The sequence below is a fragment of the Lampris incognitus genome, chromosome 15, assembly GCF_029633865.1.
Source record: "Lampris incognitus isolate fLamInc1 chromosome 15, fLamInc1.hap2, whole genome shotgun sequence".
Taxonomy (NCBI): domain Eukaryota; kingdom Metazoa; phylum Chordata; class Actinopteri; order Lampriformes; family Lampridae; genus Lampris; species Lampris incognitus.
This window is the reverse complement of record NC_079225.1, coordinates 30,249,980-30,271,571: the sequence shown is the minus strand read 5'-3', so window position 1 is coordinate 30,271,571 and position 21,592 is coordinate 30,249,980. Positions and strand designations below refer to the sequence as shown.

The window sequence follows — 21,592 nt, the reverse complement described above, 5'->3', positions numbered from 1 at the left end:
CTCCAGTTGTATGATGTCAGTGGGAAAAACCTACATTGTTTTCCACAAGAAATTAGGGTCTCAGTAGCTAGTTTCCGTTCTTCTGTTTGTTTAGGTTGGGATATTGATTTTTTTTTTAAATCCATGTAGAAGGTATAAAGGTTTAAGTATCGATATGTTTGGGGGTGAGGTTGCCTTGATTGACAGGTCTGCTCATGCTTCTGAAGCAGGTCCCACCTCAGCTCGACCTGGATGCCCAAATTTAATTGTTACGGCTCCAAAAATCTATTGAGGGACCCTAGAATGAGGTTTTGAATCTAGAAAAGGAATCTTAACAATTTATCTAATTACCTTTTTTGTTGACAGTGTCTAAAGGTTATGTTAAATGGAAAAAAAAGGAAAATTGTATATGTGCAGGATATTTGCAAACCAAAAATAAATCAATAGGTTTGGATAAAAACATTATGACCTCAGTTCATGCCGGGTTCAAGCGACTAGAAAGAGCAATGATACACTTCACTTTGGTGACCCTTTTTTTTTTCCATTTCTCTTGGTCTTGGCGGAGCGGTGTAGCTTAGAGGTTCATCCCAGTAATCAATGTCTTTCCCTGTAGTTTCTGCCTTCGTTCTTCTTCTCTGTGTTGTGTCGTCTCTGAATTTAAAGTAGGATTTTCTCTCGTCACATTGCTTTTCTGCCAAGACGAATCCATAACGTGTGGTGTATTCTTAAATGTATGAAGTTCATCAAATCCCAAGATGTGTCAAAGTAAAAAGTGGCATGTATTGATTGTGTTTTGTAGACTTTAAGGTAGTAAAGTGTGATGAAGTTCATACCAAACAATAAATTGACATAAACGTTTTCATTATACTTTGCCTTACTTTCTAGCTTGTCATAGGAAAATTAGTCACATTTTGATGGTGTGTATGTCGTGCAATTATAGTGCAATCTACAGGGCTACAGTCAGCTACTTTGTTGGTAATGCTGAGAATAACTAATAGCAGGTGAGTTTTAACATGCTAATTGGCATCACAAAATGATATAGTTGCTGTAAGTCACTGAAGATGAGAGGAAAGACTAACACTCATCCTCTTCCATTCCTTCCTTCTAAATCTTATGTATATTTTTATATGCAAAGCACTTCATGAACCTGGCTTTTATCTCACTCACAAATGGACATCAAGTCTCATGCTTAGCAAAACCGTCTGCATAGATTTTGGGGGGTTTGCAACCCCTACAGAAATGTTTGTGAGTGCATCTAAAAACCTATGCCAACGTTTTTAATTAACATTAACATTTTCATTTTTTATTGGTTAGAAAAGTGGCAAAGTGTTTTTTTTCTGCACCCCCACCACTATTTATAGCCTCTCCCTCATACTCTTTCACTTGGTATTTTCCATGTAGTTTCAGTCACAGAAACACCATCGACAGAGATGCAAGTCAATCTTTTGATTAAAGCCCCCCCCCCCCTTTTCTCCCCAATTGTATCCAGCCAATTACCCCACTCTTTCGAGCTGTCCGGGTCGCTGCTCCACCCCCTCTGTCGAGCCGGGGAGGGCTGCAGACTACTACGTACATGCCTCCTCTGATACATGTAGCATCCCCAGCTGCTTCTTTTCACCTGACAGTGAGGAGTTTTGCCATGGGAAGTAGCGCGTGGGAGGATCACGCTGTTACCCCCAGTTGCCCCTCCCCCTCAAACAAGCACCCCAACCAACCAGAGGAGGCACTAGCGCGGCAACCAGGACACATACCCACATCCGGCCTCCCACCCGCAGACATGGCCAATTGTGTCTGTAGGGACGCATGACCAAGCCGGAGGTAACACGGGGATTCGAACCGGCAATCCCTGTGTTGGTAGGCAACTGAATAGACCGTCACAGTACCCGGACACCCCTTGATTAAAGTTTTTAAGTGTTTCTGATGTGTCGGCTTACTTTTCTGGTGTGTCGGTTAGCTAAAAAACATGATTCAGACAAGCTAACTTCAGCTTTGTTAGACTGGTTCAAAATGCATCTATTTTACAATGCAGGATTTTGTGTAATTAATATGTAATGTTAGCTACTCAGTTGAAAAGCTGCGGTCAATATGAGGCCTACCTCCAATTACACACTTAAAGACAATGATCCCCTATCATCCTATTCGCAGCAAAGTCACATAACGGTTCGCATCCATGACACTATGTCCTTGTTCTCCCACAGTTAATTTCATGGGCAAGCAGCTCATTCCAGTCCCGTTCACAGCAAACGCAGGGCACAAAGTCCTCGAGGAAGAGATCATGAATTTTAACTGCGTTCATTTTTCTTTTTGTCCCCCATCCTCTCTCACCCTCTCATTCTCTCTCATACGTTCTTAGCTAAAGTTTAAAAATCGCATCTCAATATTCATTGAAAACCTAAATAATTTTTGTTTAATTGACATTGCTGGAGGAATCAGGGCAGCGGATGGATTACGCTCGAGTCCTATTTGCTAAATAGGCAATTACATGCTTTTAGCTCTCTAACAATCTCCCAATGCTTCCTGTGTGTAATAGAATGAGCGATTGCTTGAGTGGGTGACTGGACAATAAAAGGTTTTTTACTCCCATTTCCAGGAGACAGATGTTGTTTTGTGTGTGGCGTGAGTAAAACCCACAGTGACCAAAGACCGTCTTTCTTTCACCCCTTGACTGCTGTCCCTCTTCGAGTCAATCGTTAACAAGCACATGGTAGAGATCTTTCTTTTGCACACGCTCCAAAAATATTCTGGGATATTCTTTGTCATATAGATGACAGCGCTCTCATTCAGAGCGCACTGGTACTGTGATTTTCGTTGGTATGGAATAATAATAGTTGGCTTATAAGAAGGAATAACTGAATAGCTGATGTTGGAACGGGTCTTAAATGCCAGCAGTTAGGAGTTTCAGAATGCTGCACAGCTGCTTTTCATAAAGTGCCTGAGCTCCTTTGTGTTATCTTGCGATTGTGTAGCTGCTGTCTTCACGTCGCTTGAATGCTCATGTCAGAAAGCTCATGTTCATTTACAGTACACTGGGGTACTCATAAAGAAAGCGTTACACCCACAGACACATCACACATGCACACGCACGCTAAACACACACATGCACACAAACACACACACACACAGACCGAAACTCACACACTCATCCAAGCACACACATACACACGTATACATGCTCACAAAAAGTTAGCCATGCTGTCAAAGCAACATAAAGTAAAAGAATTGACAAGAGACTCAGCAGATGGTATCACGTTGTGAGTCACAACCCCAAAATGGCCGAGTGGTTCAGCCTCTGTAAGTGCTTTTCCATCCGCGTGGCGGATTTTATCCACACATTGTGCTCCATCATCACAGGCCTGTATGCATTTTCGTTTGCAGACTTGACCTATGGTGTACATTGACAGCTGGCCTTTCGACCGCCAACTGGGGTTGAGGTTTTGAAACTTCTGGTCAGCCATTTGAGGTAGCAGCTGATGGCTGTACTGTCCATCCCCAAACTTCCCCCAGAGTCCCCCGTTTCTCTCTCTGTTTCATTTCCACTCCAGCAACTAAGTGTGTCACAAATGTGGGTCAGTCGCCTTTCTTTCCCCACTCTAGTCAATTCAATTTGGCGAGGTGATAAGAAGGTATCAAATTTAAACAGCTTGGAGGTGCTCTGGGCCGATGCAAGAAGTGCAGCAAGGCTGCCATACTTAAAATACCGGCTCCTTTACTCGAGCCTTACTCGAGAGAGTGACAAGACAACAGAGTGGAACACAGAAACAACACCTGTCCCATTAAAGAGGGAGACGGCGAGCGAGTGAGGGAGAGAGAGAAAGAGCGACAGAGGGAGGGAGGGATTTATTTTTCACAGCAACACATTCAGGAGACGAGCTAAAGATGGGGGGGCGATGGACCCTTAAAGACATTCAGCCTGGTTTTGCATCAGTCTCATCTTTTATTACCGAGGTCCGTGCTGATTTTTGCATCGGCATCATTAGTGACATTATTGTTGAGAATGTCTGTGTCTGCCGAAGCCTCGATGCTCCCTCGCACAAACATTCTCGTTTTCTCTGAGAAACCACTATTGTTTGCTGCAGGCGAGGTCGAGGCAGAAAAAGGATGGGGAATAAGAACAGAATGTGAGGGTGGGCTCATTTTATGGCGTACAAATGTCAATCTTCTGCAAACTTCTTGCAGTAGACAATGTGCATGGCTATATATATCTTGTCTCATGTTAATGTTATGCAAATCAGGGGCGTCCAGGTAGCATAGCAGTCTATTTCATTGCATACCAACACGGGGATCGCTGGTTCGAATCCCTGTGTTACCTCCGGCTTGGTCGGGCATCCCTACAGGCACAATTGGCCGTGTCTGCGGGTGGGAAGCCGGATGTGGGTATGTGTCCTGGCCGCTGCACTAGCGCCTCCTCTGGTTGGTCAGGGCACCTGTTTGGGGGGAACTGGGGGGGAATAGCGTGATCCTCCCATGCGCTACGTCCCCCTGGCGAAACTCCTCACTGTCAGGTGAAAAGAAGCGGCTGGTGACTCCATATGTATAGGAGGAGGCATGTGGTGGTCTGCAGCCCTCCCTGGATCAGGAGAGGGGGGATGGAGCAGCGACTGAGACAGCTCGGAAGAGTGGGGTAATTGGCCGGATAGAATTGGGGAGAAAAAGAGGGAAAAATGTAAAAAAAAAACCAAAAACAATTATGTGAATCAAAGCGGAACCGTCGAATATGAGTGCCGAGAATATGTCTCGAAATAACTCTGGGACACAGCCCCCCCCGTTTTGCTGGATTTGGTGCTGGAGAAAAGCATGCGGTAATGTAAAGGAGTGTGTTCTTCTTCCACCAAAGGCCAACACGCTGCCCTTTCCTCTCCCCCTCGGTGCCCCTCTGCCCACCTACTGTGGTGCGTATCAATGTTTCATGATGACAGCCACAGGAGTTTGTACTCCTTGATCAAGCTGCAGGAGAAAGTGTAGGAGAATGGCAGTGAGGGAGAGAGCGAGTGGAAGAAGGGAGCTCGGAGAAGACGGGTCGAGTGAGACAAAGATGGTTTGCCCTGCAGGGGAAAAAATGTGTCTTTTTTTTTCATAGCTAGTTTCTTTGTGCTGACTTCAAAGGACCCGTGGATTGTTCTTAGGAGGAGTCTTAAATAGGATGATGCAGAAGATGAGAGTCACAGCTCGGCTGTACCTGCCAGTGGCACTTCCCTCTCACAGGACTTCAGCTGGGGCAATAAACCTCAATAGGTTCAATAGGGAGACATGGTTGAATGTACCTTTTAGACATTGCTGAAATATCGAGGGTGTGTGTGTGTGTGTGTGTGTGTGTGTGTGTGTGTGTGTGTGTGTGTGTGTGTGTGTGTGTTTGTGTGCTCAAGACTTAACCCGCGGTACCCTGGTGAATTGAGCATTCGAAATGAATTCCGAGGGATATGCCTCGCATACGAAACAACCGAGGCTTCGGGAGACCGGCAGAACATTTTGATTGGTCCGAGACAAAAGGCCAGACAGTGGTGCGTGTATACACCAGTGTGAATGCGTGCATCACTCCCAGGGGATCGTAGGTGTTTTAACAGCAGCGTATAAGAGGCATCCGCAGCATGCCTGGAGGAAACCACAGAGATAGAACAGCTTAAATGGTCTGGGGGGGTGGGGGGGGTGGAGGAGAATCAGACAAGACGAGAAGTGAGCTGTCATCTTCCGACAAGGGAGCCGCCGTTAAGATGCAAGGGAGGGTGTGCAGGATGGAAGAAGAGAGCACGAAGAAGGCAGGCGTCCAGAGAGGAGATAAGCAAGAGGACTCTGGGAGTGAGAGGCAGATGGCCAAGATGAGGGAGGCAGAAAGAAAGAAGAAAGAGAGAGGAGAACGGAGAAGGAAGACGGCATGAGTAACAGAGGGGGGGTGGGGGGTGGCGGCAGCTATCCAACTAGAGGCAGAAGGGAGAGAAAGAGAGATAATGAGAGAGAGCAAGAGCAGGGAGTGGATGACGGGCGAATGAGGGGAGCAGCTTCGCTCTCTTTGTTGTCCCGCCCAGCTCTGCTATCAGACAGGCCCGTCACCCCCAGCATCCCTCACTGCAACCCATCTTTCACCGTGTGTATATTTGTGTGTCCGTATATCGAGATATATACTGGTGTGTGAGTGTGTGTATCCGTCTGTCTGTGTGTCTATTTTATTTTATTTTTTTTGGCACTGCTCTGCTGTCGGTCTGTGTGCGATTGTATGTCTGCCCATCTTCTTTGTAGATGTGAGTCTATCGTTCTGTGTGGTCTGCATGTGCATTTCTGTATGTATGTGTATGTGTGTGTGTGTGTGTGTGTGTGTGTGTGTGTGTGTGTGTGTGTGTGCCAGTGTGAGCTGAAGAGCTGGTCATCACACTCAGTCTCTCGGTGTTTAAAATGACCGAGCACAGCAGACATCTCAGATTGGTAACTGATAAACGCTGAAGTGTGTGCGCGCGCGTGTGTGCACACATTTATCATCTGCGGGTGTCGGTGTGTATTTGTGTGTGCATGCCTGTGGGTTTGCGTGCAAGCACATGTGCCCTTGTTTGAGTATGTGTGTGTGTGTGAACGTTTGTGCCTGTGCAAATTTGTTTGTACATATTTGTGGAAGTGTGTTTTTTTTTTTTGCAAGTGTGTATGCCTGTCAACGAATTTTTGGTATATCAGTGTGCACACACGCATGCAGATGTGTGCAGTACACACCCGCGTGTGTGTGTGTGTGTGTGTGTGTGCACGTGCGTATGCAATAGTGTGTGTGCATGTATGTGTGTATTTACATGTGCGTGTGAGTGTGTGTGTGTGTGGTTGTGATTCAGTGTTGACATATGGAACAGAGGTACTGGTGGTCTTTATCTCAGCACGGGGTTGGTGGTTTCATGCAGTGGCGGCTGCTGGGAGCCGCTATCAGCTGCAGCCACCGATGCTGCCAGAACCGCCTTTTGCCTTCAGTCTCATCTCTCTCTCTCCCTCTCCATCTGTCTGTCCATTCCTCCATTTTCTCCCTCCTTTCACCTGACCTCTATTCCCTGTATTTTCCATCCGTCACACCCTGAACCCCAGTCGAACCAACGTCCACTTTAGCGCAGCTCACTTTTTGACACTTAATTTTGATTTCACCATTCAGGCTGACTGTTGTCCACCTGTACTCGTTCATCAGAAAGACATGTGTTATGACACATTTATGCTGATGCTGCCCTGCAACAACTGGTGTGTGTGTGTGTGTGTGTGTGTGTGTGTGTGTGTGTGTGTGTGTGTGTGTGTGTGTGTGTGTGTGTGTGTGTGTGTGTGTTCCAATCCATTTGGTCAAAATTCTCACCAGGTGTGTTTACAGCTGGTGAATATGTATCACTGCAGATCGCTGAGATATGCAGTGTGACCCCTCCAGTCAACCCTGCTTGCTTTACACCTGTTACCTTCACATCACGACTCACAAAATATTTTGCCCCCTTTTTTTTAACTCCGAGTTATGTCTGCTGTTTTTTAGCTATGTTGAATGAGACTTTTTTTTTGCCACTTCCTGAATTCATAGTTTTGACACCTTTAAAACACCTATTACTAAACCATAAATACACTCTAAAAAAATAATAATAACAAAAAACGTTGGAATCATCTTATCTCATCTCATCTCATCTCTTCATCAGCCGCTTGTCCAGGGTCGGTTCACGGTGGCAGCAAGCTAAGTAGGGCACTCCGGACGCCCCTCTCCCCAGCAACGCCCTCCAGCTCCTCCTGGAGGATCCGAAGGTGTTCCCAGGCCAGATTGGACATCTAGTCCCTCCAGCGAGTTCTGAGTCTACCCCGGGGTCTCCTCCCACTTGGATGTGCCCGGAAAACCTCCAAAGGAAGGCGCCCAGGAGGCATCCTAATCAAATGCCCAAACCACCTCAACTGGCTCCTTTCGACACAAAGGAGCAGCGGCTCTACTCCAAGCTCCCTCCGGATGTCCGAGCTCCTCACCCTATCTCTAAGGCTGAGCCCAGACACCCCACGGAGGAAACTCATTTCAGCCGCTTGTATCCGCGATCTCACCCTTTCGGTCACTACCCAAAGCTCATGACCATAGGTGAGGATTGGAACGAAGATTGACTGGTAAATTAAGAGCTTTGCCTTCCGGCTCAGCTCCCTCTTCACCACAACGGTCCGGTACAACATCCGCATTACTGCACCCATCCGCCTGTCAATCTCCCGCTCCAGGGTAGGATGGATGGGGGTGTTGGAATCATGTTGAGCTATTTTTAGTTGTGTCACTTCAAACTGAAAGGAGAAGCTGCTGTTATTGGTAATGACAGAGCACAGATTCTCAACCATTTAGCTGAGTGTTTATTTTTTTTTAATGATTTTTCTGGAGTGGCTGAATTGCATGTCAGTTGACCTCAATCCAGAGAGCCAAACATGGGGAACGAGAAAATGACAACATGAGAGAGATTTTTCAAAGAGATAGGAGCAGTGAATGAGTTTGGTTTTTAATAGAGCCTGTGGCACCTTGGTGGCAGTTTTGACGGGTTCGAATCTAACCGATGACCTTTGACACCTTCATTCTCTGCTCCACATTTTCTATCCACTTCCCACACATTGTTTAATAAAGCAGACAGCTGCAACAGCTGGCTAATGCTGTGCCCCTGCCAAGAGGGGCAATGGCAGAATTTCTCACTCGGGGCATTATCCAGTGCATTAAATCAATCTCAAAACAAAAAAACCCAAATAAAATTATTATGCCATGGTTGTGTTCACAAGGTGAATTTTGTGTCATCAAGTATCACTGCAAGGAATTCTAAGTCTCGTGAAAGAATATGATGCTGGGCCGCCATCCCTCTTGCGTAGTGTGCTATCTTGATGCCTGTCTAAAAGGAACCTTACTGTTCAAAGACTCATGAATGTAGACCAGCAGTTGCGGATAGGGAGCGGCCCTCAGTCGTGAAGTTAATATGTTATTTACCTCCAGGCTTCTCCCTGATTTCCTCACCCTTGCTTTTATTGTGTGCAAGATAAACACAGAAATGCAAAACACATACAGGCATGCACACCTGGTTTATACCTTCACACAGTGCATCCATGGATATACATCTGCATATTCATGATGCAGATGGAAACACTTAACGGCACTAATCATAAACATAATTTTACCTTTTCGCTACCTCTTAAACATCCACCTGCCCCTAGTGCGTTCCCTTCTCCTATAGTCCAGTCAAAATGGGCAAAAGGGCAGAAAAAATTAGTAAAAAGCTGAAAATTGGTGTATACACTCCTCTCAGTAGCCTTGATAACATACTAAAAGTCCCCATGTACTCTCCTTGAGCTTTCACGGTCATGACGTCATATGTTATATTTACGTGAGAAATGGCCTTGTTGGAGCTGTATTTTAGTATACATGAGTATATTTTATTTGATTATTTTTTACCAAACGGCCATACGATGTCTTCTCAGAACACAGTTCTGCAGATTGAGGAAGATATTCTGCAAGTTTTTGAAGTAACTCATCAATTGAGTATCGGCATTTATCATTTTCACTCAGGTATGAGAACAGTTCTTCATGTGCCTTGGCCAAAGCATTGTCTTGTGGACGGCCTGGCTCACGTTCTGATGGCAATTTGAAGAAATTTGCATAACATTTGCCATGGTACTTGGCTTCAGCAGCCACCAAGTCAATCACGGAATCAACACGCGAAGTACCATGTGTCCTCATTCATCATGGTGCTCATCTGCTGCTTTGGTAATAGTGTCTTTACAGGACATTGTTCGTACTTCGTGTATACTTTTCCGCCTGCCCAAAGGCTTTTTTGTTTCCACCGATATGTCACATTCAACACCACAAAACAAGCAGTGTTGTTTAAAGTGAAATGGTGGCAGTGATAATCTGAGGGTCTTTTGTTTTTTTTTGGAGAAGGATGAAGCACGGACACAATACTAGATTGACGTGTATAGTTTTTACGACATATTTTGTGCACTTCAGTGGATGAAAGGCCACTCAACCTCTCTGCGATTCTGTCCCCTCGCTGCACGCTGCTTTTTCGAATGGTATCCAGTCCTCTAGTCACAGGAACTGCCTCCTCTGCTAAGAGTCCTTTATCACACAGGATGCAAATGCTGTCCTCATCCATGACGACAGTGTTTACTCTTCTGAATCTTCACTTCTGGACATACCCTGAAAAACATGGAAAAAAAACCTCCTGATACTGTGAAAGATTGAGAAAAAACAACCTGAAGCTTAATTAGGACATATTTACAACATGACATCATGACACCACTGTCATGACGTCTATTTGACGTCATGATGTAACATGTTTCATTTTGAAGCAATCTCTTTTTTCAAACAATGAAGATAGCACTGCAAAGAAGTAAATGATGAACTCATGTGGACTGTATTTCTTAGCTCAAACACTATTTTCGACATTAGTGACACTCATGACATCATGACGTCATAACGGGAAAAGCTCAAGGAGGATACAAGGGGACTTTTAGTATGTTGTTGAGGATGGTGAAAGGATTGCGTCCAGCAATTTTCAGCTTTTTACTAATTTTCTCTGACCTTGGTGAAAAAAATGACCTAATATTACTGGACTACTATCTTGTCTGTCTGTCTAGCTCTGTAACTGTTTACCTCACTCCACCACTCTTTATAGTCTGCCTGGGTGAAGGACTTGTGACAGTAGAGCTATAGAGTGGATGTGACTCTCAACCTACGTCTTTCACAGCTCTCCACAAACCATTTGTTCTCTTAACTGTACATGTTTTCTGCCAGCGGAGTGTCAACAGAGTGCCACTTAAATGGGCGGGTATAGCATCAGCAAAGTTTGTGTGTGTGTGTGTGTGTGTGCGTGTGCGTGTGCGTTTTCAACTAAAGTAATAGTAGTGTTTTATCACTCGGGGACTCATCCGTACCTCAGATTCATTGACCCCCGAGTCAATGGGCTTTTGTATCCCTCCTATGCCACTCAAAGAACAGAACAACTCTACAAAACAAAAGGGCAAAATGTCTCCCCGCTCCTTCCTTTGATTTGCAGTGAGCTCTAATTTATGTGCGCCCACAGACAGAGCTGTCTTGTATAAATGCTTACAATGTCTGGAGCTTTCCCAGTCATCTTCCAGTGCTCTGGAAACGGTCCTAGAATGCAGCACATGACAGTGTGTATGTCAAGTTTATTTTGGAGCAGAAGACATGAGTGGGTTGGAAGGGGTCAATGACATCTTATACTTTTTTTCTGACCAATATAGCCTGTGTCATCCAGTGACACAAACAGCCAGCTTGTCTGCGTTCCTGTTTGCAAACCGCCTCTGATTGGTCGCCACACTTGATTTAACAAGATGAGATATGACACTGCTGAAATAATCCATTAACTGCTTCTCAGAAGGCTGAGAATAGCCCATTGTATATGCAAGTAATTCAGTGAAACTATACTGTTTGGAAAGGTGGCTTATAGTGTGTTTCTGGGTTTAGTATTTCAAATTTAGTTGCAGTGTCATCTGTTTATTTGAGTTGTGCTGCAATGTTCTAATGCTTGATGCAAATTTAGAACAGGATTTTAATACAATGAAAAAATGACATTGACCATGGCCACGTGTTTTATCATCACGTCCCACATTCAAGTGGTGGTATACACCAAATAACAAAATCGCAAAGCCTCCAACTGTACAGTGAAATGCAGAACTAAAACTCCACAAGGTGACATGTTTCTGTTAACACATTTGTTTTGTCATCAATTTTCCATTTTACTTAATGCCTTTTTACCCATGTAATTACATATTCACTATTTCTGCACAATTTTCTCTCCCACAGGCCTTCTTCAACGTGCCATGGATCTTAATCTTCTGTTTTTCTATTTATCTTTCATCCCTTTTATTGGTAAGGTTTAGAAGTTGTACATACGATATACTGTTGAACTGAATGTTATTTCACGCTATCATTCCCTGCAGCCAAGACATCTGAGGACGAACCTCATAGGGATCTAATGCGTGGAGCGCCAGCCTGCCTGCTACCGAGTGATCAGAGCACTGTTTTGAACTGTGTCCTTGACCGACAAGACTTGAGAACATTAGTGGTTTTCCGTAGCACAACCGAACGTGTCACGGCAGGAGAAGGTGAAACAAAAAGTTTTACTGGTAGGAAACATGAGGCTACCTGGAACACACATGGCGAGAACATGGTACAGACATGGCAGGCTCTGACAGCAAACAAAACCACCAAACTTAAATACGCAGAAACTTGATTGAATAAGGAACAGCTTTGGGGCAAATGGGTAACAGGAAAAACTGGGCAGGACTCATGATTGGGATGGTGTTGTTAGAGCAAGATTAGACATGAGTCTTAGAAACCAGGGCTGGAGTGGCTGGAGCAGCCATGACAGTACCCCTCTCGCATGGACACGAAATGGCTTCCTAGCCGGTCGCGGGGGATGTTCAGAACAGCAACTGTAGACGGGATCAGAGCTAAAGATTACACAAGGAAATTATGGCTAGATGGTAAATAGGTGTGAGCAGGGCTGGACATGGCAAGAGAAAACTTGGGCTGAGTATTACAAGAAACAGGATTGGAGTGGCCAAAACCAGGAGCAGCCATGACATTGCCCCCCTCCCATGAATGCCATGGAGGGGTTCTGGAGCGTAGCGTCACTGCAGAGGGATCAGAACAGGAACGGCAGTGTCAGCTGTGGGAAAACACAGAGGCGGCCCTCAGCAGCAGGGGAAATCACTAACGGTAGCTTCGGCTACCCAAACTCCAGCGGCCTCATTCATTGATTGTTCGTACTTACAAATTTGTTCTTACACACCTGTGGAATTTTCATGCCCTGACGTTTGTCTCAGAGACCAGTGCAGAACCTGGGTAACCCCTGAATTTAGATTGGCTACTGATGTCTTTGCAAGCCTGGGTGATGGCTCATTGCAAATAGAGTTTAGGGGGAAAACTACAAATTACCATCAGGCTTTCTTGTGACCATCAGACAATTTTGAGAGATGAAAAAAAATTCCATGGGTGTTTTTTTTTTCCTCCCCAATTGTAGCTGGCCAATTAATTACCCCACTCTTCCGCGCCGTCCCGGTCACTGCTCCTCCCCCTCTGCTGATCCAGGGAGGGCTGCAGACTACCACATGCATCCTCCGATACATGTGGCATTGCCACCCCGCTTCTTTACACCTGACAGTGAGGCATTTCACTAGGGAGACGTAGGCCATGGGAGGATCACGCTATTCCCCCCAGCCCCGAACAGGTGCCCCAACCGACCAGAGACGCTAGTGCAGCAACCAGGACACATACCCACATCCAGCTTCCCTCCCACAGACACGGCCAATTGTGTCTGTAGGGATGCCCGACCAAGCCAGAGGTAACACAGGGATTCGAACCGGTGATCCTCGTGTTGGTAGGCAATGGAATAGACAGCCACGCCACCGGTATGCCATTCCATGGGTGTTAAAGAACAAATTTGTTCGTACCAACGATTGATGAGTGAGGCCCCAGAATGGCCACAACATTGGCTCAGCTGCGGGGCACAGGGACGACCCAAATAGCTGACAGCAGTGTCGGCTGCAGGAAGACACAGAGGCGGCCCTCAGCTGCAAGGGAATTGGATCAGGAATGGCCGTTTCGGCTGCGTGGGATTCAGGAACAGCCGTGCAGGACCACAGGGCAGATGGACAAAATATCAGGACTCATGATAGACAAACATCAAGACTTCAGAGTTGGCGGCCTTGGCCACAGGAAAAGAGGTGGCCCTTGGCTGCAGGGAGAAGTCAGGAACAGGAGGGGCAGCGTCCACTGGGTCCAAGAATGGCCAGAGCATTCCGTCTTACAGGTGCAGTAAAGGGTGAAGCAAAAAGGTTTACTTGCAGAAAAAATGAGGGAAACAGGAACACAAATGACGAGAACATGGTAGAGACATGGTAAGGAAACAGACAGTTAAGAACCCAAATGCACAACACAGAGACAGGGAGGTTACAGTAACACTCAGTTTAATGGTCAAGGGCAGGTAGGGGTCAGTACACAGGAAATCAGTCCGACAGGCGGCCAGATAGACAAGGGGCAGGCAGACAGACTCAAGGCTCAAGTTCTAGCTAACGGAGTTATCAGTCCAAACAGGCGAACAGATCTGACGAGGTGTAGGCAAGAAAAACAAGGTACAGGAAACAGGCAGCAGACTTCAAACATGGGTAGACTGGTAGAATGAGAGTTAATGAAACGCTGGATAGCTTGGCTGAATGCACAAGACAAGTCTGGCAGAGGAACAAGGAAACCAGGGGAGTATATGAGCTGGGGAGCTAATGGGGAATGGGGAACAGGTGTGGGATACACGGGGTTGACTGAGGACAAGACAAGGGGCAGGAACTGACAAGAGAAGACAGGTGAACTTCAAAATAAAACAGGAAAGATGACAGACAATTATTGAGATAATAGGATGATTGACTCAAACTATGGGAGGCGATGACTGCGAAAAATAACTGACTCAACTAAACTAGGAGATATGGAAAAATGCCTGACTGGGAGACATCGTAACACTAAACAGCCAAACCTAAATACACGGAAACTTGATTGAATATACAATAGCTTTGGGGCACATGGGTAACGGAGGAAAGCTGGATAGGAGTCTGGATTGGGATAGCGTTGTCAGCACAGGATGATAAATGAGACTTGGAAACCAGGGCCGGAGTAGATGGAACCGGGAGCGGCCATGACAGAACGGTTCTGTGCATGGAAAGAAACCATTCCAACGGCATTTCCTTTAACGCATGGTTTGGCATGTAATGGTTCCAAAAACACGCCCATTTCTTGATTTTCGGCACCATTTGATAACCGTGCTGAATGCGGCCAGATCAAACTGGTGGGAGAGCTAAATGACACCGGTGTTCACCGATTGGTTTTACACCCGTGTCACATCCAGTGTCACACATCTGGTACTGTATCGGTATGCCTACGGCGCCGTTATTACAGCCTACACTGATCCTACGGCGTTTACTGAAATCAAAATGAGCAGGCTTGGTCTTTTTCAGTCAGAAAACAAAACAATATCTGAATCTGTCATGGCCAGTGGAGGTGAAACTGATGATCAACATCTGGTCTGACGGCAATCATTGTCGTCATTGTAGTTTTTCTGTGGTACTTGCTAGTCCTGGCTTCAGCTCCAGCGCTAATGGAAACACAAATGATAGACTGCGCCCACGACTCCTCGCTAGGATGGCATGGTGCGTAGTAGCCTCATGACGGACTGCGCAATAGTGGAAAAAAGACTTATATGTCTTCTCAAGACCGGCCCCTGTGCACTTGACAAAACAGCTCTGCCCACCTCCCCCCATCCCTCGTTTCTATGCTCCTTCTCTTGACTGCTCAGCAGAAGCCCTGAGCCCTGTGGAGTGCACATCCGCTTGCCAACCTGGAAGCTGTCAAGTGTGCGACTAGTAAATGAGCTAGCAATCCTGTGACTGTCAGTCTGCCTTAATCTAACTTTTCTTATCCTCCACTCCCTCCCTGCCCCTTTGCCGTTCTTCTTAACCCTCACACACACACACACACACACACACACATACAGTCTACCCTGCTGATACACCTATGAAACCCTCAAACCCACAACCCCAGAGACGAACTACGCTGTTCGATCTGAGACCTACTAGGTAATGGGGGGGGGGGGGTAAATTCTGTGCAAAATCACAATACTAAACTTTGATGATTTTACCATTGCAGTGCTGCCTCTGAATGTTTGCTCGGGGAAACATTCATGTTTTAAGCATTTACAGCACATTGGGCTTAAAATAAAAGCATTGTGTTGCATCTTGTATTTTAGCAATTTTCACATTTTACTGTAGATAGGAGGGGATGAAGTACAGATGAAATCGTAACATTGAATCACTATATTTATTATATTGTGATATTTGAAAAATCAGAATATGTATCAAATAATGGATTGGAAGGTACCTGCTGTTTCCCAGTCCTAAAACCTGCCGACCCTGCGATGGCCTGGCGGCCTGTCCAGGGTGTCTCCCCGCCTGCCGCCCAATGACTGCTGGGATAGGCTCCAGCATCCCCGCGACCCGACTTCGGATAAGCGGCTTAGATAGTGGATGGATGGAAAACCTGCCAACCTGATGATATATTCTGGCTGTCTTGTTGTTGGTTCATTTTTGTTCTTATTGTAGTCTCAAGTATAAAACAAAAGTCATCCGAACCCCCCCCCCCCGTGAACCAGAGGACTCGTCTGAAAACAAAACGACACAGAGATCAGCAATAAATTCTTCTCGGCAGTTTGGTCAGATAGTTATGCAAATTTCCCTCACAATCATGAAAGAAAAAAGGAGGGGTGAAGGACATCACAAATCTCACGGTTCGGTAACGATAAACACTGCCTTGAGTGTAGCTGCCGCTTAGAGATGGAACAAGTTTAATTTTAAGAGGGAAGCGGTGTGCGTGTGTGTGTGTGTGGGGGGGGGGGGTCGTGGATGCAGAGCGAAGAACAGCCCTTCAGCACAGACAGACAAACACAGATGCAGCAAACAGATCCCGAGGCCAGTGCAGGTTAAGCATGTTCATTAATTTCGGTAGTTTCTCTCCCACTGGCCTTCCTTGCTTCCTGGACGTGCCATGGATCTTAATAGACCGTGGCTCCACTCCGCTCCACTCTCTGTTTTGATGCACGCACGAAATGCCCTGGGAGAGAGATGGGGGGAGGGAGGGCAATAGATGGCGTGAGCGATGAATAACAGGGATAGGAAAAGACAAACATCAGATCCCTTTGGAAATCAATGAGAGAGGTGAAAAAAAAAATGTCCGATCAGACTAAAAAAAAATAAAAGGTTAATCCAGTTCTCAATTTAATATTCTATGCAGATTTTGTCAACGTTAAATCCATGTCAGTGTCAATACACCTGCGCTAACCCATCGATGTGGTTTGTTGTACATCTGATCACCACTTTATGATTTGCAAAACGGAGCACGTGTTTACCCGGGTCTCTGTACATCGCGGTAATGGCGACACGTGTAAGATGTTAGTCGCCTGCTGTGTCTGAGCAGTTCCTGGTCAGTACAGGCAGTTTGCTTAACCATTAATGAGTCTGTCGTATAGGTTAATAATCACCTGATGACACAGATTCAGCACAGAGCTCTGGTACTGAGCAGGGCCAGAGGGCACGATGTGGACCCCACCGTGGAGCTCCTTCCTGGAGCCCTGCCGCTCCACCAAGCCCCCGTGCAGCGCCTTGTCTCTCTAAAGAGACTTCAAAGGCAGGCTTTTGCAGACCCAGTGGAGGCGTTAACCTTTGACTCAGAGCCTCCCTCCGTCTGCAAACAGGGACGGGCTAATTGATGCAAGGCACTGCAGAATGTGTCCCCCACCGTCAGAAGAGGAAGTGCTCGGTGGGCCATGGCCATAGAACAGAGTGGTTTAATTTCCGCTCTTATAAGGAGACAGAGGCATCACATTTGGACAAGAGGCCACAATAGTTTTGTGGCCTCTTGCATCCATTGGTTAATATCCAGTAATGCCTCTGTGTATATCGTTTATTTATTTTTTGTTTTTTGGTAAAACATTGACGTGAGAGGGGATTTATAGACAAGGGAGGAGGGACTGTTGCAATTTTCTTCTGCTTTCATGGCCTGGAGATAGTCAAGATAGCGGGGTTGCAGCTGGAGATTGGTTCAAGCCCCTTTGGTCCATATCTTCCCCTGATAACACTGAGTGGACACACAGTGCAGTCTGGTTAATTTTCCACATCATGTCCTGTCTCCCTCTCAGAGAGATGGAGAGATGGGGAGAGATATATTTCAGACCGATAACGGCATGTGGTGAGCATGAAAATATTGGCCCCCTGTTCATGATGCAAATTGGATTACTGGCAGTCTGAAGGGCAATAGGCTTGCAGATTAGCATGAAATAGCATTGGTTGATGAAAAGGTAGATGAATGAATGGATGGACAGATGGATTGCTAGATGCATGCAAGGTGTCTGTTTAGTGATGGATGGGGGTTTTGTCTCCACACTTAGCATGCTGCACAGCGCCAAATGACATCGGTTGGCCTGTGACTGCAGAGTTCTTGTGATAAATCCTCACAGGAGCCCCCCCCCTTTCTCTTTTGTTCACTGTTTTCCTTTCTTTTCTAAAAAGAAATATTTCTTTTAACAAAGGATTTATTGAGCGACATGGGTGCATTTTTGTCCGTTCATTCATAAACCTTTTCTCATTTGCAGTTTGCAGACGTAAGTTGTGAAAAGATTTCCCTGTGCAATTTGCGGTGGACTGTCAATATTTTCAGTGCTCCTATTTTGATTTCTGTCCCTGTGTGCTTTTGCTCCATTGCGGCAAGTAATTTTGTCTGTAATTTTGGCTGGTGAAGTGATAGAGCTCCTAGAAGGAACAGGGCACTCTGAAATGGCTTCTTTTGCTTCTCTGTATAAATAATGGATTGCCAGTATGTTTGGTTTCCATTATGAGTACCGGTGTTACGTTACGCAGGGTCCGAGTTAAGTCTCTTGTTAAATCATAATAACGTTATTCATGATGTTCTCCTCTCATTTGGGGACGGAGTGAGAAAGTTGCTTCATTAGCGTGCAGTGTAATGACTGCCACTCAACCAGCTGAGCCCAGCCGGGCAGTTGACTTTTACTCCGTGGCAGAAACTGTGTTTGAGTGTATATGTGGTGGGAGTGCACAGGACATGTTCAGTGCCAACAGTTCTCCCAGTCTTCAGCGCCGAGTACAAATCTGATCTATTACTTGCTCCACCCAACAGAAACTTTCAAGTAAAAATGACTCGGATGTATACAGTTGGGAAATGCACTTGAATCATGTCTGTGCATTTATTCCTGACATGTCACATGCGACTTTCGTTGCATATTTTAGTGTTTGGACAATTCTCCAGTACCAGTAACCTAATTTGGCTTGTCATTGAGTGTGTGTGTGTGTGTGTGTGTGTGTGTGTGTGTGTGTGTGTGTGTGTGTGTGTGTGTGTGTGTGTGTGTGCGCGCGCGCGTGTGTGTGTGTGTGTGTGTGTGCGTGCGCACGTGTGTCCACTAAGTCAGGTCATAAGTGTGCATGGGAAAATTGTACTCGTGCCCTACTTTCAAACCCAAACTACTGTGCGTTAGTGTCGCCTGTTTTCTAGGGCTATCGTCAAGCTCTGTGACACACATGCATATATCTGCACTGAATGACTCCCACATGACATCCTGAATCCAGGCTAATGTTTGTCCCTAAGCACATGTGCGCATACACACACGCATACACACACACACACACACACACGCACGCACGCACACACACACACACACACACACACACACACACACACACACACACACACACACACACTGAAATACGCACAAAAGCACGCGCACATAAACACACATGCACAAGCACGGGCAAATCTCATGAATGCAAAACACAATACCATAACCCACAAGTGGCAGTTTTAGGAACGCACAGCTTTGATGAAATCTTTCCTTCTTCTCAGTTCTGCAGAGGTTAACCATGTCTTTATGCCCCAAAGTATCTCTGGCTTCTTTGAACTGACACTTTCTATTCTTCCCTATGTTTATTTTTCTTGACAGGAAACAGATCTGCTGGATATTGCTCACATCAAGGATGCCAGAAATGGAAAATGCACCAAAACACCAAAGGTAAGTTTACAATTATCCCCTTATCACCTTACAACCGCATCTCTTCTCAGGTCAAATATAGAAACACATTTTTAGATGTGAAACCAGTTATGCTTTCTCGTTCCCACATTGCTTCTCGAAATACTGTAGACAATGCATGGGAAGGGCAGAAAGGATAGAGGAGGGCTTTTAAGGTGACAATATGCTCTATGAGTGTTTTTTTTCCCTGGACAAAAATGGAAGTCATGAGTGGGAGTGGGCCTGACCATGAATCAGACAGTGTCAGCATCCGTCTAGCCAAGAGCTTAGTGGGGGAGGATATTTGAATAGATCTGCATAAAGATGCGGTGGCTCACTGGGCACTATGGCTGTTGGGCAGACACTCGAAAAGCACTGGAGATGCATTCAGACAGATACAGTGTGGGATATTTGCCCCCAGTTTCTTTGTCTCTGCCAAGATCTAAAGCATTGGGTGCAGTTTTTTATGATTTTTTTTTTTTGCAGGGATCAAACAGTTACAGTATTTGACTCAAATAAGCACCAGTGCATTGTGTTTCCTATTACAATGTTCCATTAGTGATTTCTGTGTGTGACTGTTTGTGTCTGTGTGAATGTGCATTATATTTTTCAAAAAGCCTGCTGTCCACATTGCATCTTCATATCATTTAGTTTTCAACAATCTCCTGAAGCCAAATGTGAAAAGCTAAACACAAAACATGACATTGGAGAGCACCCAGATGGCTAGTTCATGCCTAATTAAAAATGAGTTAATTCTAAATGATCCAAAAAGAATTTGCCCACACATTTTCCAATTTGGTACGATGCAGCCATCAAAGAATTTGGGGGGAAATTCAAAAACCTAATGCAGTGCTCCCAGTGGCACTCAAGCCACTTAAGTCTCCTGCTTACCAAGCGATGTTGACAACGTTAAATGGCATTCTTATCCACCCTGCTATCATATTTTCCATGTAATGACTAAATTTGCCTCATGGTTTAGGATCTGTTCAGTGTTTTGCTGATGAGCTATTGTTGCAGCAGCAGCAGTGGTCCTGGTAGGTTTGACTCAGTGAAGCAGGAGAGATGAGTGGGGGGGGGTTACACACCGATGCTCTGTCTGGGGAGTGAGTGATGATGGAGTCAGTACAATGGCATGGAGAGGCTTCATGCATTTCTAAACAGCTTACAGAATCAGGCTACCCTGGGAGGGGATGGGACCACGTGACATGTTAGATGGTACAAGTGCTGGAAATCCATTACTTGGAGGTGGAGCAGTGATGCACCCTGGGTATTGTAATGGGAGCGCCAGTGAGACACAACGTCTGAGGAGTTGATGAGATGAGGCAAAGAGGGGAGAGAGAGGGAAGAAAGGAGAGTGGGGGGGTACAAAGATGAACAGACTGCAAAGATTAAAGTAAGGAAATGAAAGAAAGAAGTAGAGGCATGGGGAGGCTTAATGTAAATTATACCAAAGGAGAGAACAAATGATGAGACAGATGCAGGAAGGATAGAGAGTGAAGAAGTCTGGATATAGAAGCAGAGATGATACCAGACAGCATTCTCTGTAAATGGACAGCATATTTTATTGTGTTTCCCTTTTTAGGTTTGGAAGTTTGTTCAGGTTTGGAAGTTTTTTTGCAGGTAATGTTGGGCCAACATTTCAGCTTTCCATTGGAACAAAGATGTCGAGCACATTGAAATAAGGTGCATACATTTTAGAAATAATAGTTTCGACTTCCGGTTGAACCCAGCCCAAAATGGCAGCATAAATGAATATCTCCCGATCAACACTAATAAACATGTCTAAAACAGAAATGGAAAAGGGAGGAAGATCAGGAAGATGTGGGGGGGGGGGGTCACAAACCTGGCAAAACAACTCGAACTGATCAGCCCTAAAGAATATGAGTAATTTCTCACTGGTGTTAATGAATGTTTATGGGCTGAACAACCCTGACCAAAGTAGTAGTAGCCTACATTTCATTCAGATTTTAGGTAATTTTCCAGACTGGTCATTGCACATAGCCTCCAGTCACAGTCGCATGCACTCGCTAGCTTTG

At 45.5% G+C, this 21,592-nt stretch overlaps 1 protein-coding gene across 1 annotated transcript in view; it reads left to right on the top strand.

Moving 5' to 3' along the window:
• Positions 1–21,592, top strand: part of LOC130125085 (1-phosphatidylinositol 4,5-bisphosphate phosphodiesterase beta-1) — a 191,259-nt gene that overhangs the window by 25,147 nt on the left and 144,520 nt on the right. The window contains exon 3 of the mRNA XM_056294534.1: positions 19,491–19,559. Coding sequence (XP_056150509.1) covers positions 19,491–19,559 — 69 coding nt within the window. The remainder of the gene's footprint in view (positions 1–19,490; positions 19,560–21,592) is intronic.